This window comes from Trachemys scripta, chromosome 8 (genome assembly GCF_013100865.1).
Source record: "Trachemys scripta elegans isolate TJP31775 chromosome 8, CAS_Tse_1.0, whole genome shotgun sequence".
NCBI lineage: Eukaryota > Metazoa > Chordata > Testudines > Emydidae > Trachemys > Trachemys scripta.
This window is the reverse complement of record NC_048305.1, coordinates 103,623,685-103,645,156: the sequence shown is the minus strand read 5'-3', so window position 1 is coordinate 103,645,156 and position 21,472 is coordinate 103,623,685. Positions and strand designations below refer to the sequence as shown.

The window sequence follows — 21,472 nt, the reverse complement described above, 5'->3', positions numbered from 1 at the left end:
TTCTCTACTTAGTCGGTTTCTGAGACAAGCAGGGGAGCCCCCAGGGTTTGTGGTCTGAGGACAGAATTTGGCATGGAGGCAGTTTTCCTAAACACAGCTTGAATTAATCACGGTTTTGATGAACCGCCACATAATGCAAATGGTGTATGAACGCAGCAGGAGTTCATACCAACTTTTTATTGTTCTTTGTTGTCCAAGTTAGACCAAAATGCTTTTTTACACATCATTTATAAATAGCAGAGTGTACATTTCAGTGAAGAACAAAGATGCAGCAACCTCAGTAAAAGTCTTGTGAATTTGACAAAATCTAGTGCTTTCATTTTTCCTCGCTCTCTAACCAACAGAGCCCGGTGGCAAATTCTTTGTCCTCGGACTTCGAAGAAGTGCTTTAAAAAAAAAAAAAAAAAAGTTCCTACCGACGGGAAGTGCTTTAACAGGAAACAACCCTTTACATCATTCCCTGGCGTTTGCAGGTTGGTTTTAACGGAGAACTGGAGAAGATATGATAATGGCATTCAGAATCTTTTCTCTGAATTCCTCTTGCTAGACTTATTCAGAACACTGGCCAAAGAAGCACCTCCCGCTCAGAGCTTGTGGGGTTTTTTTGGATTGTAAGTTTGATTCTAGCTACTACAAGTATAAATCTGAAAGAAAGGGGGAGGGAGGAAAGATAGCAAAATGCTCCATAATTCTGCATAAGGCAACACAGACAGCAACACACAAATGAAGGATGTTTTCAACAATAGAATCTATATACAGTACTAGGACTAGGTTTTCCAGAGCACAAAACAAAACAAAAATCACAGTCGGCACATTATCACAGTATCAACGAAAGAGCGATCTTTCTGGACATTACAGTTTTTACTCCTCGGTCCTCAGGAGAGTTTTTTTTAAACATCTAAGTACATGCCCTCTTTCCTTCTTTATTAAATACTTCAGTGGAAGTGGGGCCAGTAGCAGTACCTGACGTGAAAATGGAGCTAGTGAAGAAGTAAAGGATTGAAAGTATCCCCCGAAAGGGAGCACCTTGATCCAGGTGGAGAGGAGAGCTGTGCATTTTCAAAAGAGCCACACGTTTAGTGCCAGCAGAAGGTGCCTTCTCTTGCGGCTGACGGTAGGGTGGGGGTTCCCCTGCTGCCTTGCGGTCAGTTTGGTAAGGTGTCAAGTCCGAGGGAGGCGGCGTGCTGCTTTGCCCGGAGCCTTAGATTCTCAATACTTGTCGTTTTACTGTTCAGAGTAGGGAGGGAGCTAGACGCCTGCAAGATGGGTGAAGACCAGACCTGCTGGGCGTGGGAGAGCGACTGGTAATACGACTGACAATGGAGAGAGCTGAGGGGCGCCATGTTGACATTCATGCCCAAGTACGGCATGGCAGTTGGGGTCCCCATTTCAAAGGAGGAGTAATGGACCAAGTTGTTAGTGGCGGCCATGTGCTGGCGAAATTGCTCCTGGAGACGGAAGAGGCTCAGAGGTGAGGAGGAGTAGGAGTGAGTCTGAGACATGCCGCTGCTGGAGGAAGGCGTCACCGTGGCACTGATGGGAGAGTCTGCATTAGAAGACAAGATGTAGGGAGGGGGGTTAGACATATGTGGCCGCTGAATAGAACGGCTGCTGAGGAAGGCAGCTGATTTACAGAGAAGGAGGAAGGAGAGGGGTGCCGGGGACCTTTTATCCAGACTAAGTTCTCCGGAGCATGGACGGAGTATGCAAATCACCTTGCACATTTGAGTGCTAATTAACCAGAAGCCAAATTGCAGCAAGGGTGTTGATGAATGAATTATCTGGACCAGCGTTCCTGTAACTGCCTCCCCTGATCCTTTCCAAGCAAGGCTCAGACAAGGCCATGGAAAGCGACAGAGTGGGGCTATTATTGTGAAGACCCAAACAGAACCAAAATGGAGAACTGATCTTTCCATACTGGCTGTTCAGAGGAGATCTTGTTTGCTGAGTCCATGGTGGAGAAACCCAAGCAAGCAAGATTGGGGCCCTATAAAACTCATCCAAACGGCACCACTCTAGATTCGAGCCATCTTTTCTCAAAATACAAGAATGGGAGGGGTGCGGGGTTGGGGGATGTCATTCAAGGAAATTGAAAAGTGACCAATTTAAATCTGACCAAAAAGGAAATACTTTTTCCACAGAAGGCACAAATTGGCCTGGGGAACTCATTGCCACAAGATATATCTGAAGCCGAGAGACGAACAGGAGTCCCAAAAGGACTGAACATTTAAAAGCAATAATAATAAATAATTTGGAAGAGGCACAAACTCTCATGCTTCATGTTATAAGCCAGTCTCTAACTGATGGACACTAGTGTCCCACAGGGAGGCCGAGGACCTCCCTTCCCTGGCATATTGTTCCTGGGTGGAAGCGATTCTAGCCCAGCTCTGTGCTGCTTGCTGACACCTCTCCTTGTTCCTGTGCAGATACGGCTTTAACAGCCATGGACATGCCGCCATGGAGCGTAGGCTTTTGGCCTGGCATGGAGCGCAGCTCCAGCTCATGGAAGGTAAAGCTCCTTGCTGTCATGAAGATCCAGAGGAATAGCTCAGTGGTTTGAGCATGGGTCTGCTAAACCCAGGGTTGTGAGCTCAATCCTTGAGGGGGCCACTTAGGGATGTGGGGCAAAAATCAGTACTTGGTCCTGCTAGTGAAGGCAGGGGGCTGGACTCAATCACCTTTCAGAGTCCCTTCCAGTTCTATGAGATAGATATGTCTCCATATATTAACTTGCCATGGGCAGATTCTTTTATAGCTGGCCACCATCAGAGTCAAGTTTAGACGGCTCACTAGTTGGATACAGTCTGCCAATTTCTACGTTCCCCGGTAAGGGCCATCTCTGTATCCCTGTGGCCTTCCACTTCATTCTTGAGAGGGTTTACACGTGAGTAGGACGGATATATTTGTTCTGTGTTTAGTGGGGAAATGCATTGGCCAGGCCTGAGCAAACCTGCCACTGTCTTCTCTGGAGAGAATAGGCCTGGTTGTCTGTCTTGCAGGTTTTGTGGTATATTCCCAACAAGCTCTTGGAGGGCTAGGATTTGACCTCTTTCGGATCCTTTGCAAGCCATTACAGTCCACCAGGAGAGGAGATTCTGATTCCACACTATGAACTATTTCTGTGCTAAACTTGTTGGTCATGTTTGCCCTACTGGGTCACACGCAACTGGCAACTACCTCATTAAAGTGCCTGGCGGACCTGGCTTGTGAGAGGGAGCCAGGTTTTTTAGCAAGTGTGTGTTCCCCAGAGGGCATTTAGACCCTTATCCAATGGGGAAGTGTGTGCCCAGTATGCCTGTGAATGGCATGCTGTCACTGAGCAGTGATCTTCGGTGCTCATCTAAGCTAATGGGGGATCTCAGCCCTCTCTGCGCTGGGACCCCATGTTACAACAGGGGACCTCCCTGCATCCCCTCTAGCCATAAAGAAAGGAAGAATGCTCATCACGCACCTGGACCAATTTGCTTCCCTCCCAGGGGATTGTGACCTCCCGCTTCCAGGCTGGGAGAAACCAATGATCTAGGGCATATCATACTGTACTTGCCAATGCTCAGTCTCTGGCTCCCAATCTGGCCTGGAGACCAGGCCTCCACACGCGCATTGACCCTCACCTGCTTTTGGACTGGCTCTCTTGCAGTTCAGAGCCTTGCTCTCAGTGCCAGGACCTTTGTCTGCTTTGGACTCCTCCAAGGGGTTCTTAAAGTCCTCCTCTCTGTCCGTCTGGTCCTCTGCTGCGGACTCGCTGGCCGACTGCTCCGACAAGGTGAGGTTGAGCTCCGTGCTGGCTTCGCTCGGCTGGCTCTGTGGCTTGTCTACGTCAGGGGCGGAAGTCTGGCTTTCCAGCACAAGAGCGTCCGTCTTCCCCTCGCTGTGGCTCCCTTCTGAGTCCTTCTGCTTCTGCAACTGCTCCTTCTGGAGGCTGCGCTGTTTCTTCCGGAATTTGGCTCTTCGGTTCTTAAACCAAACCTTTATACCACAGGGAGACAGGATAAAAACCCCTAGTAATGCAAAAATCAAAAAGTCAAATAGACTGGGATTTTGACAAGAACCCACGGTATGTAGGCACCCAAATTCCACTGCATTTCAATGGAATTTGGGTGCCTAACTCCCTTAGATGCTTTTAAAATCCCCAGACTTAATTCTGGTTCTTTAAGAAAACACAGCTCTGTCAAGAAAAAAAAAAATCACAAGTGATGTATTAAACCATCTCAGTCACCAACAGACCTGAGTTAAGTAGGTAGAGAGTACAATGTTCTGCTAGCTTTCTAAAAACAGCCTATATCACATTAATCTGTACCAAAACCATATAGAAACATAGTCAGAATAAGTCATATTATAGAGAACATACATATGCGTTAATTACTGCCAACACTTTAGATTATTTGACTTGGATGATTAGTTGAATGGACCTAAATAACAACAACCTCTTCTGTAGTGCTTTTCATCTCAGTAGATCTCAGAGCTCTTTACAGTGGAGGTTTATAGCCTTATCCCCATTTTACAGATGGGGAAACTGATGCACAGAGGGGGGACGTGACTTGCCCAAGGTCACCTGACCAGCCAGTGGCAGAGCTGGGAATAGAACCCACATGTCCTGAGTCTCAGTGCTCTGTACACTAGAATACTCTTGAGTCTCTAGACTGTAAGCTGTTTGGGGCATGAAGTATGTGTGTGCGCGTCCGTGCATAGTAACTAGCAGTAATACCTTGATCCCTGAATGTGGACTCTAAGGGTATGTCTACACTACCCGCTGGATTGGCGGGTAGTGATCAATCTATCGGGGATCAATTTATTGCATCTAGTGTAGACGTGATAAATCGATCCCCGAGTGCTCTCCCATTGATTCCGGTACTCCACCGCCACGAGAGATGCAAGCGGAGTCAACGGGGGAGCAGCAGCAGTCGACTCAGCACCGTGCACACGCTGTGGTAAGTCGACCTAAATATGTCGACTTCAACTACACTATTCTCGTAGCTGAAGTTGTGTATCGTAGCTGAAGTTGTGTATCGATCTCCACCCCCCACCCCCTCCGTAGACCAGGGCTCATTGCTACCACAAAACAAGAAGATAAATTTTGCAATTTAACTGACTTTGTTATGTATGTTGTATACAAGCCCTCTCTGTGATGAATGCAGCTCTGTTGTGGTATTGTGTTGTTTTGTGATGGTACTGGGAACCAGGTCTTGAGTGGTTCGTACCCTTGCTGGGCCAAATATGTATCATCTGTGTGATGCAATGTCTCACATTAAGATATTTGGGCTAATCCTTTAAAGCTGTACAGCAAGGTAGTATCTGGTATCATAGGACATTTGACTCCAATATGCGAGGTCAGGTGGTGAAGGAAGTTTCCTTGGTGGGAATTGAACCAGTAACCCTTAGGAGCAAAGTCAAAGGTTCTTACTCTTAAGTTACAGGAAAATACCCAATTGCTAATACTAGGTGTGTGTGGGTGTGTCCTTTTCAACATACTATCCCAACGTAACTCAATTTGGGAATAAATTCGGAAGGAGACAACCGGCTCAAGATTGTAATGCGTAGATTCCAAAGCCCGAAGGGACCATTGTGATCATCTAGTCTGATCTCATGTATAGCACAGGCTGCAGAACTTCACCCAAATAATTCCTAGAGCAGATCTTTGAGAAAAACATCCAATCTTAGTGTAAAAATCAATGATAGCGAATCCACCACAACTTTTGGTAAATTGTTCCAATGGTTAATTACTCTTACCATCAAGAATTTACGCCTTATTTAGTCGGATTGTGTCTACCTTCAACTTCCAGCCTTGGATCACGTTATATCTTTTTCTGCTAGATTGAAATCTCATGTCCCCTTCCCATTTTTCTCAGTTAAGGCTGGCCTGCTATGTAGCGCCTTAAACCCATACTGAGCAGGCACCCATAATATCAGTAAGTCATGCAGCATATTAGTATTTGTAGGGCTAGGTGAGAAATGATTTTCCCATCCCAGAAGAATTTGAGAGTTCGAAGAATATTTTCACCTCAAATTGTGACAAAAAGTCAATTTCAAATTTTCACGAACAAATTCAGCTTAGGTCAATCAAAATGCGGTTTCCTTTTGACAATTCTGTTTTTGTTTTGATTTTGTCCTGTCTATTTTCCTTTTTTAAAACGCAAGTTTCTCAACAAGAGAAACGTTGATCCAAAACCCAGAACTTTTTAATTTTTTGTTGTTTTGAAAATGTCCCATTTTGACAATTTTTAAGCTTTATTTTTTTTTTAAATTCAAACTGAGAAACTCCTCAAAAACCAACCACCTCCTCCAAATAATTTCAGTTCTGATGAATTGGCATTGTACACTGCAAAAAGTTTTGTGAAAAAATTCCCGACCAGCTCTACTTATTTGTTTCACTGGAGGAGAACAGGAACTGTTGGACCAGATGGTCTGAGACGTTATAAATATTGACATTGTTGGGAGGGAACAGCTGGAATTACTTCTGCTCCTAGGCCTCCGAGGATGCCAGAGAAACAGTCATAAGTAAATAAATAAATAAGTAGACTTTTGTGGCCATTTCTAAGATTTCCCCCCAAAGAGAGTTGGAATCCCAAATGAAAGCCAGGGCTACCCTCAGACAACACAAACCCTCAAAAATGTGTGTGTGGATTCAGTTTCTGTTGCAGCTCCCTCAGTCTGAAGCAAAGATTTAAGTCCATTTTTTGCTGCAGAGAAAACCCTCCTTCTTTGGTTACTATGAAAGCATTCTGAAAGAACTACAGATCAAGCCAACCCAGTGGGCCCTCTTCGTATATCTCTTAAATAGCCCTATTGGAGCAAGCAAGGTAGAAGGCGGATACCTGTACTCTGGCTTCCGGTAGGTTGGTGCACATGGCCAGCCGTTCCCGCATCACCACATCTGGATAGTGAGTCTTCTGGAAAGTCTTCTCCAGGGCTTCCAGTTGTTGGGCGGTGAAGGCTGTGCGGCTTCTCCTCTGTTTGCGATGCTGGGATCCATAACGGGCCTCCAAAATGATGTCTTGAAATGTACAGCCGTTGGAAGACAAGAAAAGTGGCCAATTTAATTATTGGAATGTGCATGTTGACATCTGAAATAAGGCCCCTGGCACCTGCACCAAACGAGGAGGTGGGGATTGTGGCCTAAAGGTGGAGCAGTTCTCTCAGTGGCCCTGATCTTGTTCTCATTGAAGTCCAACTAGCTTCAATTCTGCAGTCAGGCTCTGTGTCAATTAATGGGGTGAGGACGTGTAACTCATAAAACAGCTGCCTCTGGTTTGGTTTTGGTTTGGGGTTTTTTTGGGGTCCAACTCTTAGAAGGCACATTGCTGTCAGGATTAGAGGTCACTTTGGCTCCTGTTGTGTCTCTCATATAGCTTATCACAGTCCTCAAAACACTAAGTTGGAGAGACAGACTTTAAGGTTATGGGCCCTGATTCAGAAAAACACGTACACATATGCTTAAGTCCCATTGATTTCAATGCACAGGCTTAAGTGCTTTTCTAAATAGGAATGCTTTAGTGAAAGTAGGCCTATACATTCCCGTCCTCTCAACTCTCCCCACATCAACCCATGTTCTTTGGCAGGGGAACAAGTCTTGTGGCTAGAGGGGACGCGGTAGATGTGGTATATCTTGACTTTAGTAAGTCTTTTGATACTGTCTCACGTGACCTTCTCATAAACAAACTAGGGAAATGCAACCCAGATGGAATTACTATAAGGTGGGTGCAGAACTGGTTGGAAAACTGTTCCCAGAGAGTAGTTATTAGTGGTTCACACTCAAGCAGGAAGGGCATATCAAGTGGGGTCCCACAGGGATCAGTTCTGGGTTCTATTCTGTTCAATATCTTCATCAATGATTTAGCTAATGGCACAGAGAGGACACTTATCAAGTTTCCGGACGATACCAAGCTGGGAGGGGTTGCAAGTGCTTTGGAGGATAGGATTAAAATTCAAAATGATCTGGACAAACTGGAGAAATGGTTTAAGCGGGGGGCTGGCAACCTCTGGCACGCGGCTCGCCAGGGTAAGCGCCCTGGCGGGCCAGGCCAGTTTGTTTACCTGCCACGTCCGCAGGTTTGGCTGATTGCGGCTCCCATTGGCTGCGGTTTGCTGCTCCAGGCCAATGGGGGCTGCGGGAAGCGGCACGGGCCGAGGAATGTGCTGGCTGAACCTGCGGACGTGGCAGGTAAACAAACTGGCCCGGCCTGCCAGGGTTCTTACCCTGGCGAGCCGCGTGTCAGAGGTTGCCGACCCCTGGTCTAAGGTAAATAGGATAAAATTTAATAAGGACAAAAATGCAAAGTACTCCAGTTAGGAAGGAACAATCAAGTTGCACACATACAAAATGGGAAATGACTGCCTAGGAAGGAGTACGGTGGAAAGGGATCTGGGGGTCATAGTGTAACATTGTTGCAAAAAAAGCAAACATCGTTCTGGGATGTATTAGCAGAAGTGTTGTAAGCAAGACACAAGAAGTAATTTTTCTGCTTTATTCCACGCTGATTAGGCCTCAACTGGAGTATTGTGTCCAGTTCTGGGTGCCACATTTCAGGAAAGATGGGGACAAATTGGAGAAAGTCCAAAGAAGAGCAACAAAAATAATTAAAGGTCTAGAAAACATGACCTATGAGGGAAGATTGAAAAAATTGGGTTTGTTTAGTATGGAGAAGAGAAGACAGAGAGGGGACATCATAGTTTTTAAGTACATAAAAGGTTGTTATAAGGAGGAGGGAGAAAACCTTAACCTCTGAGGATAGGACAAGAAGCAGTGGATTTAAATTGCAGAAAGGGTGGTTTATGTTGGACATTAGGAAAAACTTCCTATCTGTCAGGGTGGTTAAGCACTGGAATAAATTGCCCAGGAAGGTTGTAGAATCTCCATCATTGGAGTTTTTTAAGAGCAGGTTAGACAAACACCTTTCAGGGATGGTCTAGATAATTACTTAGTCCTGCCATGAGTGCAGGGGACTGGACTAGATGACCTCACGAGGTCCCTTTCCAGTCCTATGAGTCTACGTCACAGTGGACATACAAGACCAACAGGGTGCTGATGGGGAAGATCTAACCCAGCTAATTGGACTCGATGCAAAAGATGGATCTTAAAGGGATCCCATGCCAACTTAGGTGTGACCCAAATTCGAGATTTTAATGGCTGTTTATAGAAGGCTGACAGTTTGCTAGACAATTTCAAGGACAAAAGGGGCTTAACTTTTATAACCTGGTCTCCTTTTTAGCATCCAAGTCTTAGATGACTATCTAGAGTAACTGGATAGAGAGATAGAGGGAGACAGACCTGGTCCTGAAGGGCTTACTTTTTAAATAGACAAGACACGCAAAGAATGGGAGGGGAAACTGAAGTGACTTGCCGAAGTTCAGTGACAGAACCAACTCTTCCGAGTATCAGTCCGGAGCCCTAGTCACTGACCACCCTTTCTTTCCGGGCAGATGAGCTAGTTAGGTGTCTCAAAGCTACAAATTATGTCTTCAGTTTATTTGTGCCCACAAAATTGGGGATGCAAAAAATCAAGTATGGGCTGGAAAAAATCAGGCCTCCCAATTCTGCCACTAAAAGCTCAGAATAAACAAGAGGGGGTTACGAAACCTACTAGGAGCAGACCTGTTTTTAGGGTTGGTTTTTGAAAAGTCAATGAAAATAGGCTGTTTTTATTTTAAATTCTGCAATATTGTGAACCCAAACCCGACACTGCGGTAGCGCATGGGAATCTGAGCTGTAGTGATTCATGGTCTAAGATGAAGAGCAAAAGAAGTAAACAAAGAGCCCGAATGAGAAATGCATTTGATATTTTTTTCCTGTTTAAATTCCAGCTTTAAGAGTCTATGGCATCATTTTTAATACAGCTAAGAATGCGATCGTTCCGACAGAGGGAATGGACACACTAGAAAGCAAACCTAATTTTACATGGCCAGACTCAGGCTCTTGTTTTGCGGGCATTGCTATTTATGTGAGCTTTTGTTGCAAGTCCCATGGCATGAATGTAAACAATAAAACAAAGCCGGCTGTCAGGCCAATCCCAGAACCACACAGTTTGGTTCCAAATATGTTAGCTAATGAGCGTGTCAAATCATCTTTGTGCTATTTGAATATTCCAGTTCCAAACTTCCAGCTGTTTCATTCTAGGCCAAATTCCACGATGCTTCCCCACACTATTGCCAAAGTACGAGTGGTTTTGGTGACCCAGGGAATGCTCAGTCAGGCTAAAAGTTTCCAGAAGAATACAAAACAAAGAGACCTCTGCATTCAAGGAAGCAATGAGTTATTAGATACCAGTAATACAGCCACTTTTGTAGGAGAAGGCAGGAAGTCTCCTTTATGACTTCAGAAATAGCTCACAATGCTGCCTGGCTGCTTTCCTAAGGAAAGGAATATTCTTTCAGGACAAGAGATCCCTAAAATATTTTCTAAAGTCCCATGGCATCTAACTTTAATACATCAAGTATCAAAACCAAGGCGAGATCGTGGTTTAACATCTACCAGCTGGAATATTCCCAACATTCCACAGTGGAGGTTAAACCTGCCAGTTTCTCAGAGGTGGTGGCTCAAATATTTAATTTGGCTGCTGACAAGGATCTAGACAACAATTATTTCAATGCTTTAACTATGTTTTCAGGTTCAGTTCAAGAAGGAGATTATGAATTGCAGGAGAGGCTTTGCCGTTACAATCTGAAACCTCTGTTTTCCAATTTAAGGTTGTTTGCTTTTGTGCTGGCTTATTCCGACTGTCCCTGGAAGGCAAGCGTGATCTATAACCATGCACTAAAAGATGTTCAGCGGTAACAAAATGCGGTAAGTAATCACGTTAGGAGCAGCAGGTCCCCTTTGCTGCTCGCCAGATTGGTGGAAGGTATATTTGGATCAGAAGAGGACAGTTTGACTAATTTACTGAAATTATCCAGATTGGTTCTCTTTGTTAACAAAAGGTTAAGATAAAATAAGTAGCCAGAAACCAACTTGAATCTTTGCTCTCAATAGTAGTGAAAGGAGTCTGAAAAGCTTCCCTCAGCCCCCGCTGTTTTCAGCCACCCCTGTGTTTTCCTGGTTGCTTATGGCTAAGGCCAGAAATGTAAAACCACAGCACATGAGCTCAGCTGTTTTCTTGGGATTTCCTGATCAGAAGCCTTCCAAGAGATCCTTATTCTGTGTATTACAGTAGCATCTTGAGGCCCCCAAGTTCACTATGTGCTATCTAAACACCTAGTGAAACAGTCCCTGTCTCCAACAGCTTACAAGCTAAATAGACAAAGGGTAAGAGGTGAAACAGGCCCACAAAAGGGAAAGTGACTTGCCCAAGGTCATGGAATTAGGCCGCCTGATTCCCAATCCTTTGCCCTATTCCGGGGTGAAAGTGGGCCGGTACGGTGTGCCGGTAAGAAGCCGGTACCGACTTGGACCCAGCCAACATTAACGTCACTGCCCCTTTTACCCGCTCCACCCCGAGGCCGTCGACGGGGGGACAAAAGGGGCAGCTGCCCCAGGGCCGCCGATTTAAAAGGGCCCAGAGCTCCCGACTGCCACTACCATGGCAGTGGCTGGAGCCCCGGGCCCTTTTAAATTGCCGCTGGAGCCCCAGGCGGCATGGATGGGCTGGTTGGGGGAGGCTGACCCCCCAGCCCCGCCCCTTCTGCATAAAGCCCCACCCCTTCCAGGGGCTCGGAGCCGGGTCCCTGTACCAGTAAGCATTTAATATTACTTTCACCCCTTGCCCTATCCCAGGGGTACTCAAACTTCCTTGCACCATGACCAGGGCCGGCTCTACTGTTTTTGCCACCCCAAGCAGCGCGCTGAATTGCCACCGTGGACGGTGGGGGCAGTCCGTGTGCTGTTAGAGCGGCACGTACGTTTCCGCGGCTGCGGCAATTCGGCGGCAGCTTCTGTCTTCAGCCGGAAGACAGAAGCCGCCGAATTACCACCGCGGGCAGCTGAACATAAAAGCTGTGGCCAAATTGCCGCCGCCGCGGAAACGGGTGTGCCGCCCCAACGGCGTACGGACTGCCCTCACCGTCTGCGGCGGCAATTCGGCGCGCTGCTCGGGGCGCAAAAACACACGGACTGCCGCCCCTTGCAGATTGCCGCCCCAAGCACCTGCTTGGAATGCTGGTGCCTGGAGCCGGCCCTGACCACGACCCTCTTTCGAGAACAACAATTGCTACACAACCCCAAGGGGCCCAAAGCCTGAGCCCCCTTGAGCCCCACCGCCCCCCAGAGCTGAAGCCTTTGGGCTTTGGCCCCAGGCCCCAGGAAGTCTAACATCAGCCCTGGTGACCCCACTTCGGTGTCCTGACCCACAGTTTCAGAACCCCTGCCCTATTCACTAGACCACAAGATCTCCATGAGATATCTCTCCCTCATTTGTACGCTCAAGGACCAGGGAAACACCCAGATGCTTAGCCAAAGCTCTTGAGATTCCTCTTCACCCAATCCCAGTTATCAGTGAGTTCTGACAGTCGGCTGGAGATTGCCTAGTTTTACTTACATCTTAGCAACTAATTTTTCATGCACTGTTGCAACACAGCTCGGGATGCAATTGCCCTTCAGCAAGATCTGCCTTTCCAGGCCGAGCCAGTTAGCTTGTGAACTCTTCAGGGCAGGGCCCCCTAGCTACCGCCACATCAGGGCATTATTATTTCTGTCCATCATTTATATTGCAGTCGCAAGTGAGTGACCTCCAACGAGTCAGAGCCTGCCTTGTGCACACACTACACAGTCCCTGGCTTGCTTGTCTGCTGCCCCTGCTAACTTTGACCCACGCCTCCCGACCGTCGTCCTGACAAGCCAATAAGTGGGGTGTCTTGCACTGCTTAGCGCTCCTTTCAGTATTTCTACAGTGCTGTCAATGGATGCAGCGCTTTACAAAGGCGAGATGGTGACATGGTCCCTTTTCCAAAGCTGTTACACTCTGACGTAGATGTGCCAAACCCCAGGGTGACAGATCGGGCAAGGGATGCTCTGGAGGGATCCAACGTAAGAAGTGCCGATGGGAGAAGAGGGTCTGCAGGAGAGCAAGCCCTCAGTGGGACAAGGGCTTCAAGTGTAGAGAATAAGCAAGTATCTAAGCCAGTGGTTCCCAAACTTGTTCCGCCACTTGTGTAGAGAAAGCCCCTGGCAGGCTGGGCCTGTTTGTTTACGTGCCCCGTCCACAAGTTCGGCCGCGTGTCTGGCTCAATGCAAAAAATCCATAAATTGTTCTTACCAGCCAGTCTCTCTGCCAGCGTGAGGGCGTGCACCGAGGGTCTGTAGTCAGGGGCGTGCTGGGCTTGTTGCGCCGCCTGCTGGTGAAGGTTGTACATGGCACTCAGAGAATTCATGGCGTGAAGAGAGTAACCGTTCACTCCATAGTGCTGCATGGTGGCATACACCTAAAAACAACCAAGCAGAAAAGGCCTGGTTAGAAACTCATTCATTATAATATAAAGGAGTTATTTAGGGGAAGTTCTGTGGCCTGCTACAAGGTGGTCAGACTACACGATCTCTGTGGTCCCTGCTGGCCTGTCTGAACGGTCTGATTCGTTAGATCCTTGGAAGCTTTGATGTGAAATAAAAATAATGCTCATGGGTCCTGATCCAAAGCCCATGGAATGAATGGCAAGACCCTCGAATTGCGGTGAGCTTCGGGACCTGAGACAGTGATACTGAGGTTAAAGTCAGCAATGAAAACAGCATGATACCAGCCCTGAGGCCTAGCTGTTGCCTTAGGAGACAGCATGTGAATGTATCCCCCAAAATACTATTAGGAAATAAAAAGAACTTTTCCAAGTGACATTTAAATGAAAGGCAAAAAAAGTGTGTGTGAGAGAGAGAGAGAGAGAGAGAAACTTGTGGTGAAATTGCTGATAATTGAGTGTATCTGGCATTTGGAGTGACTCATTTCCCCCAATACCAAGGACACGGTTTGTAGACTATCCAAGTCCCCCTCCCCTGTTTTTTTCTGCTATTTACTCACTGGGCAACCTCAAAAAAGATCACTTTACCTTGCTGCGCCTTAGTTTCTCCATCTATAAAATGGGGCTAATACCAGTCTCACGGCGGTGTCGGGAGGCTGAATTAACTCATGTCTGTAAAGGAATTTGAGTTCCTCTAACAGAAGGTGTTAATGGAGATGAAATAGCAGTCACCAAATGAGGATGGAGAAACTACGATAAGAGAAAGAGGCTGGGACAGTTCTGTTTTGGTTATTTACCAGGTTAAGATAGTGGCTGCCTGAGAGAGAAAACCGTGGCGCTAACATCAGGTGCTGGAGGTCATGCTCAAGTCTCATTGACCTCAGCAGGAGTTTGAGGTCTGTATCTGAAGGCAAAAATTGAGCCCAAACCTTATCTTTGCATAGATCTATTATGTCAAATAAATTAACCACCATTATTCAAAGAACAACAACTTGTTTCTCTAAATTTCACCTTTATCCCTAACAAGTTTTAATTTTTCCATGTAGAAGATTTATACCACCAAGGAAAGAATCTCAATACACAGGAGCATGCGAATCTGCAGTCAAAGGTCTCATTGACTGAGGACTTCTGGAATGCAAATCTAAACCCAAACATACAAGGACTTCATAAGACATCCATGGAACTTTTGTGCATCTGGAACCAGAAGTTGTATTGCTTTCTATGGGAGTTTGCAACAGGGTAGGATGTTTATGGGATCTCACCTACTGAGCAAACTAGGAGTCTTTCACTCATGATTAGAATCAAAGCCCTATTCAGCTATCTAATTCTTTCGCTGCGTCAATGCAGGGAATGTTCCTTACCACAGAGATATTTCCATAGGTCCGAAACATTCTTGAGGCCTTATACAGTGATGGAGTAATTTTGTGGAGTCATGAGACAAACTGAATCAGGACAGACAGGATTAACGACAGGTAGCCTGGAAATATGCCTGTTTTCCACAAAGCTCCAACCATGTTGTCTCTGTTGAAGGAAAGGCCTTTCTAATATGCTAGATGAGTTACTCCATGGACACCTGATCCAAGATCGGCCATATCCTGTATCTAGCTTCAGCTTGTGTTGTTAGAGCATTCATATTGAGCCGTTCTAAATTCACTTCAAAGCGCTTCTTCAGTCTTATATTTGAAGAAAACTTGCTGGCAACTCAGCATATCTCCCACATCACTCATGCTACAGGGAAAATTTCTCTCTTGCAGAGACAGCGCACACAAAACCTATGTGCTATTTTAAGCCATCAAAATAGAGCTTAAGTGGGACTTAAACAGTGCAGAAGCCTTTTGCTGGTCTTCTATATATGGGGAAATTTTCTGGTAGTGTGCCCTAGTGAACATAGGGCCAGATTGTCAAGAACTCAGAACCCGAGTCTGGTATAGGTAGCAGCATCATTGAGTGTGTGGGTCAGATTCTTAGTTGGAGTGAAAATAAATAAGAAGCTGGGTAGCTCCACTGAAGTCCATGGAACCAAGACAATTTGCACCGGCTGTGGGATCTGACCTTGGGCAGCTTCTGCCTTTGCTCATCCCACTTAACATCTAGACCTGTATTTACAAACAACTGTGAGCCAGGTTTATCGTCTGCACGGGCGGTTTTCAGAACCAGCGCTTGGATCAGTTTATTTTCTAATGCAGTTTGTACACCTTTGGCTGTAACTTAGAAGCCCAAATAAACCGGCGTGTTTGGAAACGGTTACTGAAATGGAAATTCCCCCTGCAAAATAGAATGATCAGAGAGGATTATTCATGGAGAACAGGTTCATCAATGGCAATTAGCCATGATGGGCAGGGATGCAACCCCATGCTCTGACTGTCCATAGCCTCTGTTTGCCAGAAGCTGGGAGTGCACAACAGGGGATGGATCACTTGATGGCTGCCTGCTCTGTTCATTCCCTCTGAAGCACCTGGCATTGGCCACTATCGGAAGGCAGGAGACTGGGCTAAATGGACCATTGGTCTGACCCAGTGTGGCCATTCTTATGTGAGACTCCATAAAGGCCCACTTTTTCCAATGGGAAAGCATTTTCTTTGGTAAGATTTCTATTTATTTGGTGGTTAGAAGGCTTTCCTCTGTGTTAAAGTCTTCTTGCTGGCCTGGAAGAAAAGGCATACATTTGAAAAAGGAGATTTACAAATAGTTAAAGTAACATGAAACCGGTCACTAGATGTTCCAGTTTTCTCAACCACTGTCTGGAATACTGCATTGGCAGATGACAGATGTAACTTCTTTGTTATGGTGCACAGTAAATACAGAGTGGTAGACAGAATAATATGAAAGAGCCGGCCAGGATATCGGTGTTCTATGTTCATAGACTATTTAATCTAGCAGACGTGAGTTAACTGAGCTCGCACGTAGACCCGCTTTCGTTGTCATTTACCTCTATGCACATTCCCAAACGGAATAAATTAAATATTTAAAAGACCCCATACAGCAATTTTTTTGTAAATTGAGAAGGCCATTCATCAAGCCACCGCTGGGTTTCACAAGCTGTCGAATTGTGCTTACATTGGTTAAAATAATCTTTATATTTCATTAAGCAACCAAATAAGCTGATCCTCCCCACCGGCGGTATAGATGGCTTTAATTTTCAAAATCTGCAAATGCATCTTTTATGTCTCTCTCTGGCTGGAGGGTTTGGATAATAACCACAGCCAATTGGAGAATAAAAGCAGGGTTTGATTAGGTGTTACGTTGTGTAAATTAACGCCGGGCAGCAAAGGAGCAGATCCTAAGCTGTCATTGATTAAATGGGGCTTGGACCTTCGTCGTCTCCTAAATAATAGGGTGTAGTTTCCTTTCCTATGCAACTCCTGTGTGTGCCTGCCCCAGATGCCAAGTGGGGTCTGAGTCACGGAGAAAGGAAATAGGGACCGGAGGGGGGGAGTTCTTACAAATTAGTTGTCTGCAATGAGTGTAAACCGTATAGGACCCAGCCATGCATTCCCTGGGCATCCAAAACAGCCATTGGATTTCAGGGTTGGGATTTAAAAGGGTGTCCTACTGCTCTGTGTAGCACATACTGCAGGGAACCGTGGGTTTCAATGGGGCTGTGCAGAGTAGCAGGGATTAGTAAAAAAAGATGTTGTCAAAGAAAGGCTACCATTTACTTCCATCGGGCCTGGTCCAACTCTCTAGCTAACCGAGGATTGCAAGGTGCTCATTGCTCTCAGCTCAGGGATTTCAGCTGGGGTGGATGCTTTGCAGGATTGGGCCCTAAGTGTATGCCTTTGGTCGGCCTGATCCTTCAAGCATTACTTACCCAAGCATCCCTTGCTCACGCAGATCGTCCCTTCTCAAGTCAATGGAATTACCAGCGTGAGTGGGACTGGTGGGTGAGCGACTGTTACAGTAAGTGGTATGGTTTAACATAGCTTCCCTGGGTGTGGAGAGCCAGATCCTGAGCTGGTGTAAATCAGTGTGGTTCTGTTTACACCAATTGAGGATGTAGCCCATATGCTTGTGTGAATGGGGAGCTTTGGTAGGGCCAGAGTCTGAGGGGATGTAAGCAGAGCTACACTGATTTACTCTAGCCTGACACTATGGCCCTAAATAGTTGTTCAATACGCCAGGGCCAAAGTTTCCAATCTATGCTGGGTAGGCATTTGATGCAGGTATCCAGGGGCATAATTCTGTCCTAAGTACAAAATGTGCAAAAGAAACACACAAATGTCTTGCGTCCTGGTTGTTCTGCGTTGTTGGTTTTGCAATTTTTTTTTTTTTTTTTAGTAACTTCCTGGGGTTTTTTTTTAATAAAAAATAAAATTTCGGTTTAAAAATGTAAATCTACACTTCATCAATGTATTGTATATTGGTAAATACACACATTCTCACGGCGATGTTCCTGATAGCGTGAAGAAAAGCTAGAACTAAAGATTTATTACAGCACTGAAAAATCTGAGCGTAGGAATATTTTGTATGCTTGCGTTAATTTGTCATTTGATTAAAGTGCCTCCATTGTAGTCTAAGTGAGTAATCCATATTTAAATATAATTTACATGAAACTGACAAAGCAAAGTCCATTTAAAAAAAATACTCCTTCCAGCCTGCAAATCCAATTTATTTTCCCATTCGAACCTCAAGCAAAAGTCTGAGGTCTTGTCTACACAGGGAAATTGACCGCAAAAGCTATTGCAGAACAAGCTCCTTGTGTGGACCCTCTATTCTGATATAAAAGTCGCTCTGTTCGGAAATAATGACTCCACTTTGGAAACAACTAATTATTCTAGAACGGTGTGATTTTTATTCCGGAATAGAACGTCCCCATTCGGAGCGATTCTGCAACAGCTTTTCTGGTCCGTTTCCTCATGCAGATAAGCCCTGCGGAAGGAGAAACCTTATCACACATCCTAAAGTTAGATGGGAAGGATGGTCTTGTGATTAAGGCACGGTGCTCTGAGTTGAGCGATCTGAGCTGTGTGGGGGTCTTGGAGCAGTCACTTCGCTTCTATGCCTCAGTTTCCCTTCTATCAAAGGGTATAATCAATACTTCCCCACCTCACGGTGGTGCTGCGGGGCTTAATCCATTTGATATTTGCCAGCTCCTCAGATACTACAGTGATGTGTGCCATGGTAATGCCTATTTAATGAGTGATAAAAGGTTACATTTTGATGCTAATGGAGCAATGGCAGAAATCATTCCAGAGCCATAGGTGGACTAGTGTTTCATTAGTGGTGAAAGCATCTCAGGTGTGTTCCTTCGTAAGGAGAGGAGGTTAACCAGGACCAAAACACACTTAGGTCTTTCTAGGTTCAAAGTTAACAGGTTGGGTTGCACCTCAGAGCAAAGTGCAGTATGCAGAATTGTAAACACCAGTGCTAACTGTGAAAGCGCTTTATGGAGCACAAGCAGGAGCAATCGGGCACAATCTACGCCAGCTGGATTTTCCTAGCACTCTTCAAAGGTAGCCTGTGTGTGGATTGCACTGAAGTATAATATTCTTGGGCCCCTGGGAGGAAAGGCTGCAGTCTCCTAGCCAGATGGGGATGATCATTAAAAACACCCAGCCACCTCCCAGCAAAGCAAAGGACTCTTGGCTCCTGTTGCGACGGGGGAAATCCAGGAGCAGCCTACACAATCCCTCAGGTTGGGGACGTCACTAAAGGCACAGGTAAATGAATGTTAATATGGAACTCAATGGAGCTTCAACTTAGATCCGTCATCTCTGTCTGTTCCAAAGCCCGCTGGAGCCAGGGAAAAGATTCCATTGGATGAGATCCTCTGGGTATTTATAGCATGCTCCTCACTCCAGTATCTGATAACCTAGCCACCTGCCACTGATTAGTTTGCAAAAGCCCAGCGACTTCAACGGGAGATCCAGGCACAGAAGGATGGCAGGGTTTATAGTGCAATTACAATCAGAAGAGTCACAGTCTAAAATGTGCTCCTTCTTCCACAACAGAACTGCTCCAGGTGTGTGAGGAGAGCGATGTTGGCTTAATGCAGTGACAAAAAATAAGCTATTGATGGATTATTTTTTTCTTTTAGCAGCATCATCTCTGATGGCTGCAGAGGTTGAGTCTAGCCTGGCTTGTGCATTGTCGACAGAATTCTTAACTGAGTTCCAGTTCCAGAATCTTTATTACTAGGGATGAGGCATGAGCCTGAAAGAACTCAGCTTGATTTTCAGATCCCAGGTTGAGTTTGCAGGGCTAGCAGAAAATGGAGCAAATTTAGCTCCATCTGAACAATGCATATAATCATGCAGGATCCCTCACTAAAAGGGCACAGAAAAATGCATTTGTTAATATAGTGCTCAATGCAACTGAAATTGTGGGTCAGCTGTTTGGGCTTGATTCAAAGCCCACTGAAATAAAAGATGGTATCTCCATATTAATATCACTTTTGTCACAACTGCAGCCAATCAATAAGGTGCACTGAAAATAAAATGATGGAAAGAAATGGAAATATTCACCCATTTTTTATTAGCTTTGCCGTTTTTCGGGTACAGTCACACTTTAAGTCAGGGAGACAAATAGCGAATCGCTCTGCTTATGCTCATCTGACAAAATATATGCAAAAAGGCACATTCTAACCCCAGATATGAGGTTTTGTACGTCTTTGGTGCTGAATGTATTACATGTCTAGGGAGCTGTAAATAAATGACCCTTGTAAGACGTTTTCCACAATTTCTTCTTTTATTTCTTAAATCTTTAAGATCCAGATGGTCCAAAATTCACATCATATAATAAATAGTAAGTCTTCAATCAGTTTTGTTGCTCTTGTGAGAATGTGCTGAATGTCTAAGGAAACTTTTTTTTTTTTTTGCAGTGGATGTAGAATAAATAACTATTTGAAATATTGCAACACCATCATTTTCCTCATTCAACTTTCCGAGAGAGTGAGGGTCATGCATCATAAAAATGAAATTCAAAGGATTTTGTTAAAATACTGGAATAAAGGTGTTATTGAGGACAGCTCTGGACATTGAAGGACTCCAATCTGATTTACCTGCAATATTTTTACACCTGTGTAATTACAGGGACCTAAACTGAGTTACTGTCCCGGTTTGCACGGACATGAATGATCCCAGAATTAAGCTTCATCTGTTCAGCTAAGTGTAAACCCACAGAAAATAAACACAGATTTCTACATAGATTTTTGTAAATTCTATTCAAACTTCTTGCTGATGATTTAGATATAACCATCCCATCTGTTCCCTTCCCCCTCCCCCCCCCATTCATTTCCAAGGTCTCTTAAAACCATGACAGTATTTTTCATTTTAAGAAAAAATAATGAGATCTTGAAGCATTTTAGTGAGTGAAATTTTGAATTATTTGCATATAGGTCCAGTACAATAGTCTCTTGTAAATAAAATATTAGGCAGATTTTCATCTTAATTATATTGTCCAGTAGTTTTGAGAACTATGATTAAGGAATATCATAACAAGTATATTTATAATGCTAATCTTTTTCACTCTAAGTATCATACCAGGATCTCAAGGGGTATCATAAATGTTGCACAAACCTCACAATACCCTTATGCGGTAGGGAGCTCTGATTATATTGATTTTACAAATGTATATGCTGGGGTACAAAGGAATGAGAACTTGCACAAGGTCACCCAGCGAGGGTTTGCCAGCCTTTGCAATTTTATCATGACTCTTATGATACATGGCATTTTTCCTCAAAGCCCCAGGTCCTGAAGGCATGTGACTATGGGAGAATCTCCGCTTTCATTTAAAGTAGTAAGTTTCTAGTATTCCCAGAGAAAGAGAAACATGAAAGTGTGGTCCAAGGCAAATAAAAAGAACCTGCAAATATAATTTTTAAAAATCTTGATTTTTTTTTTACGCCAATCTCCTGATTCTGGGGGCCCGACAACTGATTTTCAAATGCTTAAGTTTGGCAATACTGCATGGCAAGTTACTTGGGACTAGAGCCCAAGTGTTGTCTTGACACCTAGTCTCTTATTTTGACCACACTAGTTGTCAACTGAATATTTCAATCGTGTGTTTACAGATACAATAGGTTTGTGTAAATATATATGTTATGCCTCCCTTTCTTTTTCCTTATTCTTACCCTAAAAATGAAACCACATAATTGGGAAAA

At 44.9% G+C, this 21,472-nt stretch overlaps 1 protein-coding gene across 2 annotated transcripts; it reads right to left on the bottom strand.

Annotated features, from left to right (window-relative positions):
- Positions 1 to 282: 282 nt before the first annotated feature.
- DMBX1 (diencephalon/mesencephalon homeobox 1) lies at positions 283 to 13,335 on the bottom strand. Of its 2 annotated transcripts, none has more exons than XM_034779807.1 (4): positions 13,182 to 13,335; positions 6,813 to 6,991; positions 3,612 to 3,966; positions 283 to 1,546 (listed from the first exon to the last, which is right to left on the bottom strand). In XM_034779807.1, exons 1-4 carry the CDS (start codon positions 13,333 to 13,335, stop codon positions 1,146 to 1,148), a joined length of 1,089 nt encoding a protein of 362 aa, XP_034635698.1. In that variant the 3' UTR covers positions 283 to 1,145. The 2 variants fall into 2 exon arrangements, with proteins under 2 accessions (XP_034635698.1, XP_034635696.1); XM_034779805.1 differs by having other exon boundaries at positions 6,813 to 7,008; positions 13,184 to 13,335.
- Between the last annotated feature and the right edge of the window lie 8,137 nt (positions 13,336 to 21,472).

Excerpts from the sequence above, each read along its gene's own strand:
- DMBX1 (XM_034779805.1), bottom strand. The coding sequence starts at position 13,335 with ATGCAGCACTATGGAGTGAACGGTTACTCTCTTCACGCCATGAATTCT. Across the intron at positions 3,967-6,812 it reads TACCGGAAGCCAGAGTACAG|GTTTGGTTTAAGAACCGAAG; the intron begins GTATCCGCCTTC and ends TGTGGTATAAAG. Across the intron at positions 1,547-3,611 it reads GAGAGCCAGTCCAAAAGCAG|ACTCTCCCATCAGTGCCACG; the intron begins GTGAGGGTCAAT and ends CTTCTAATGCAG.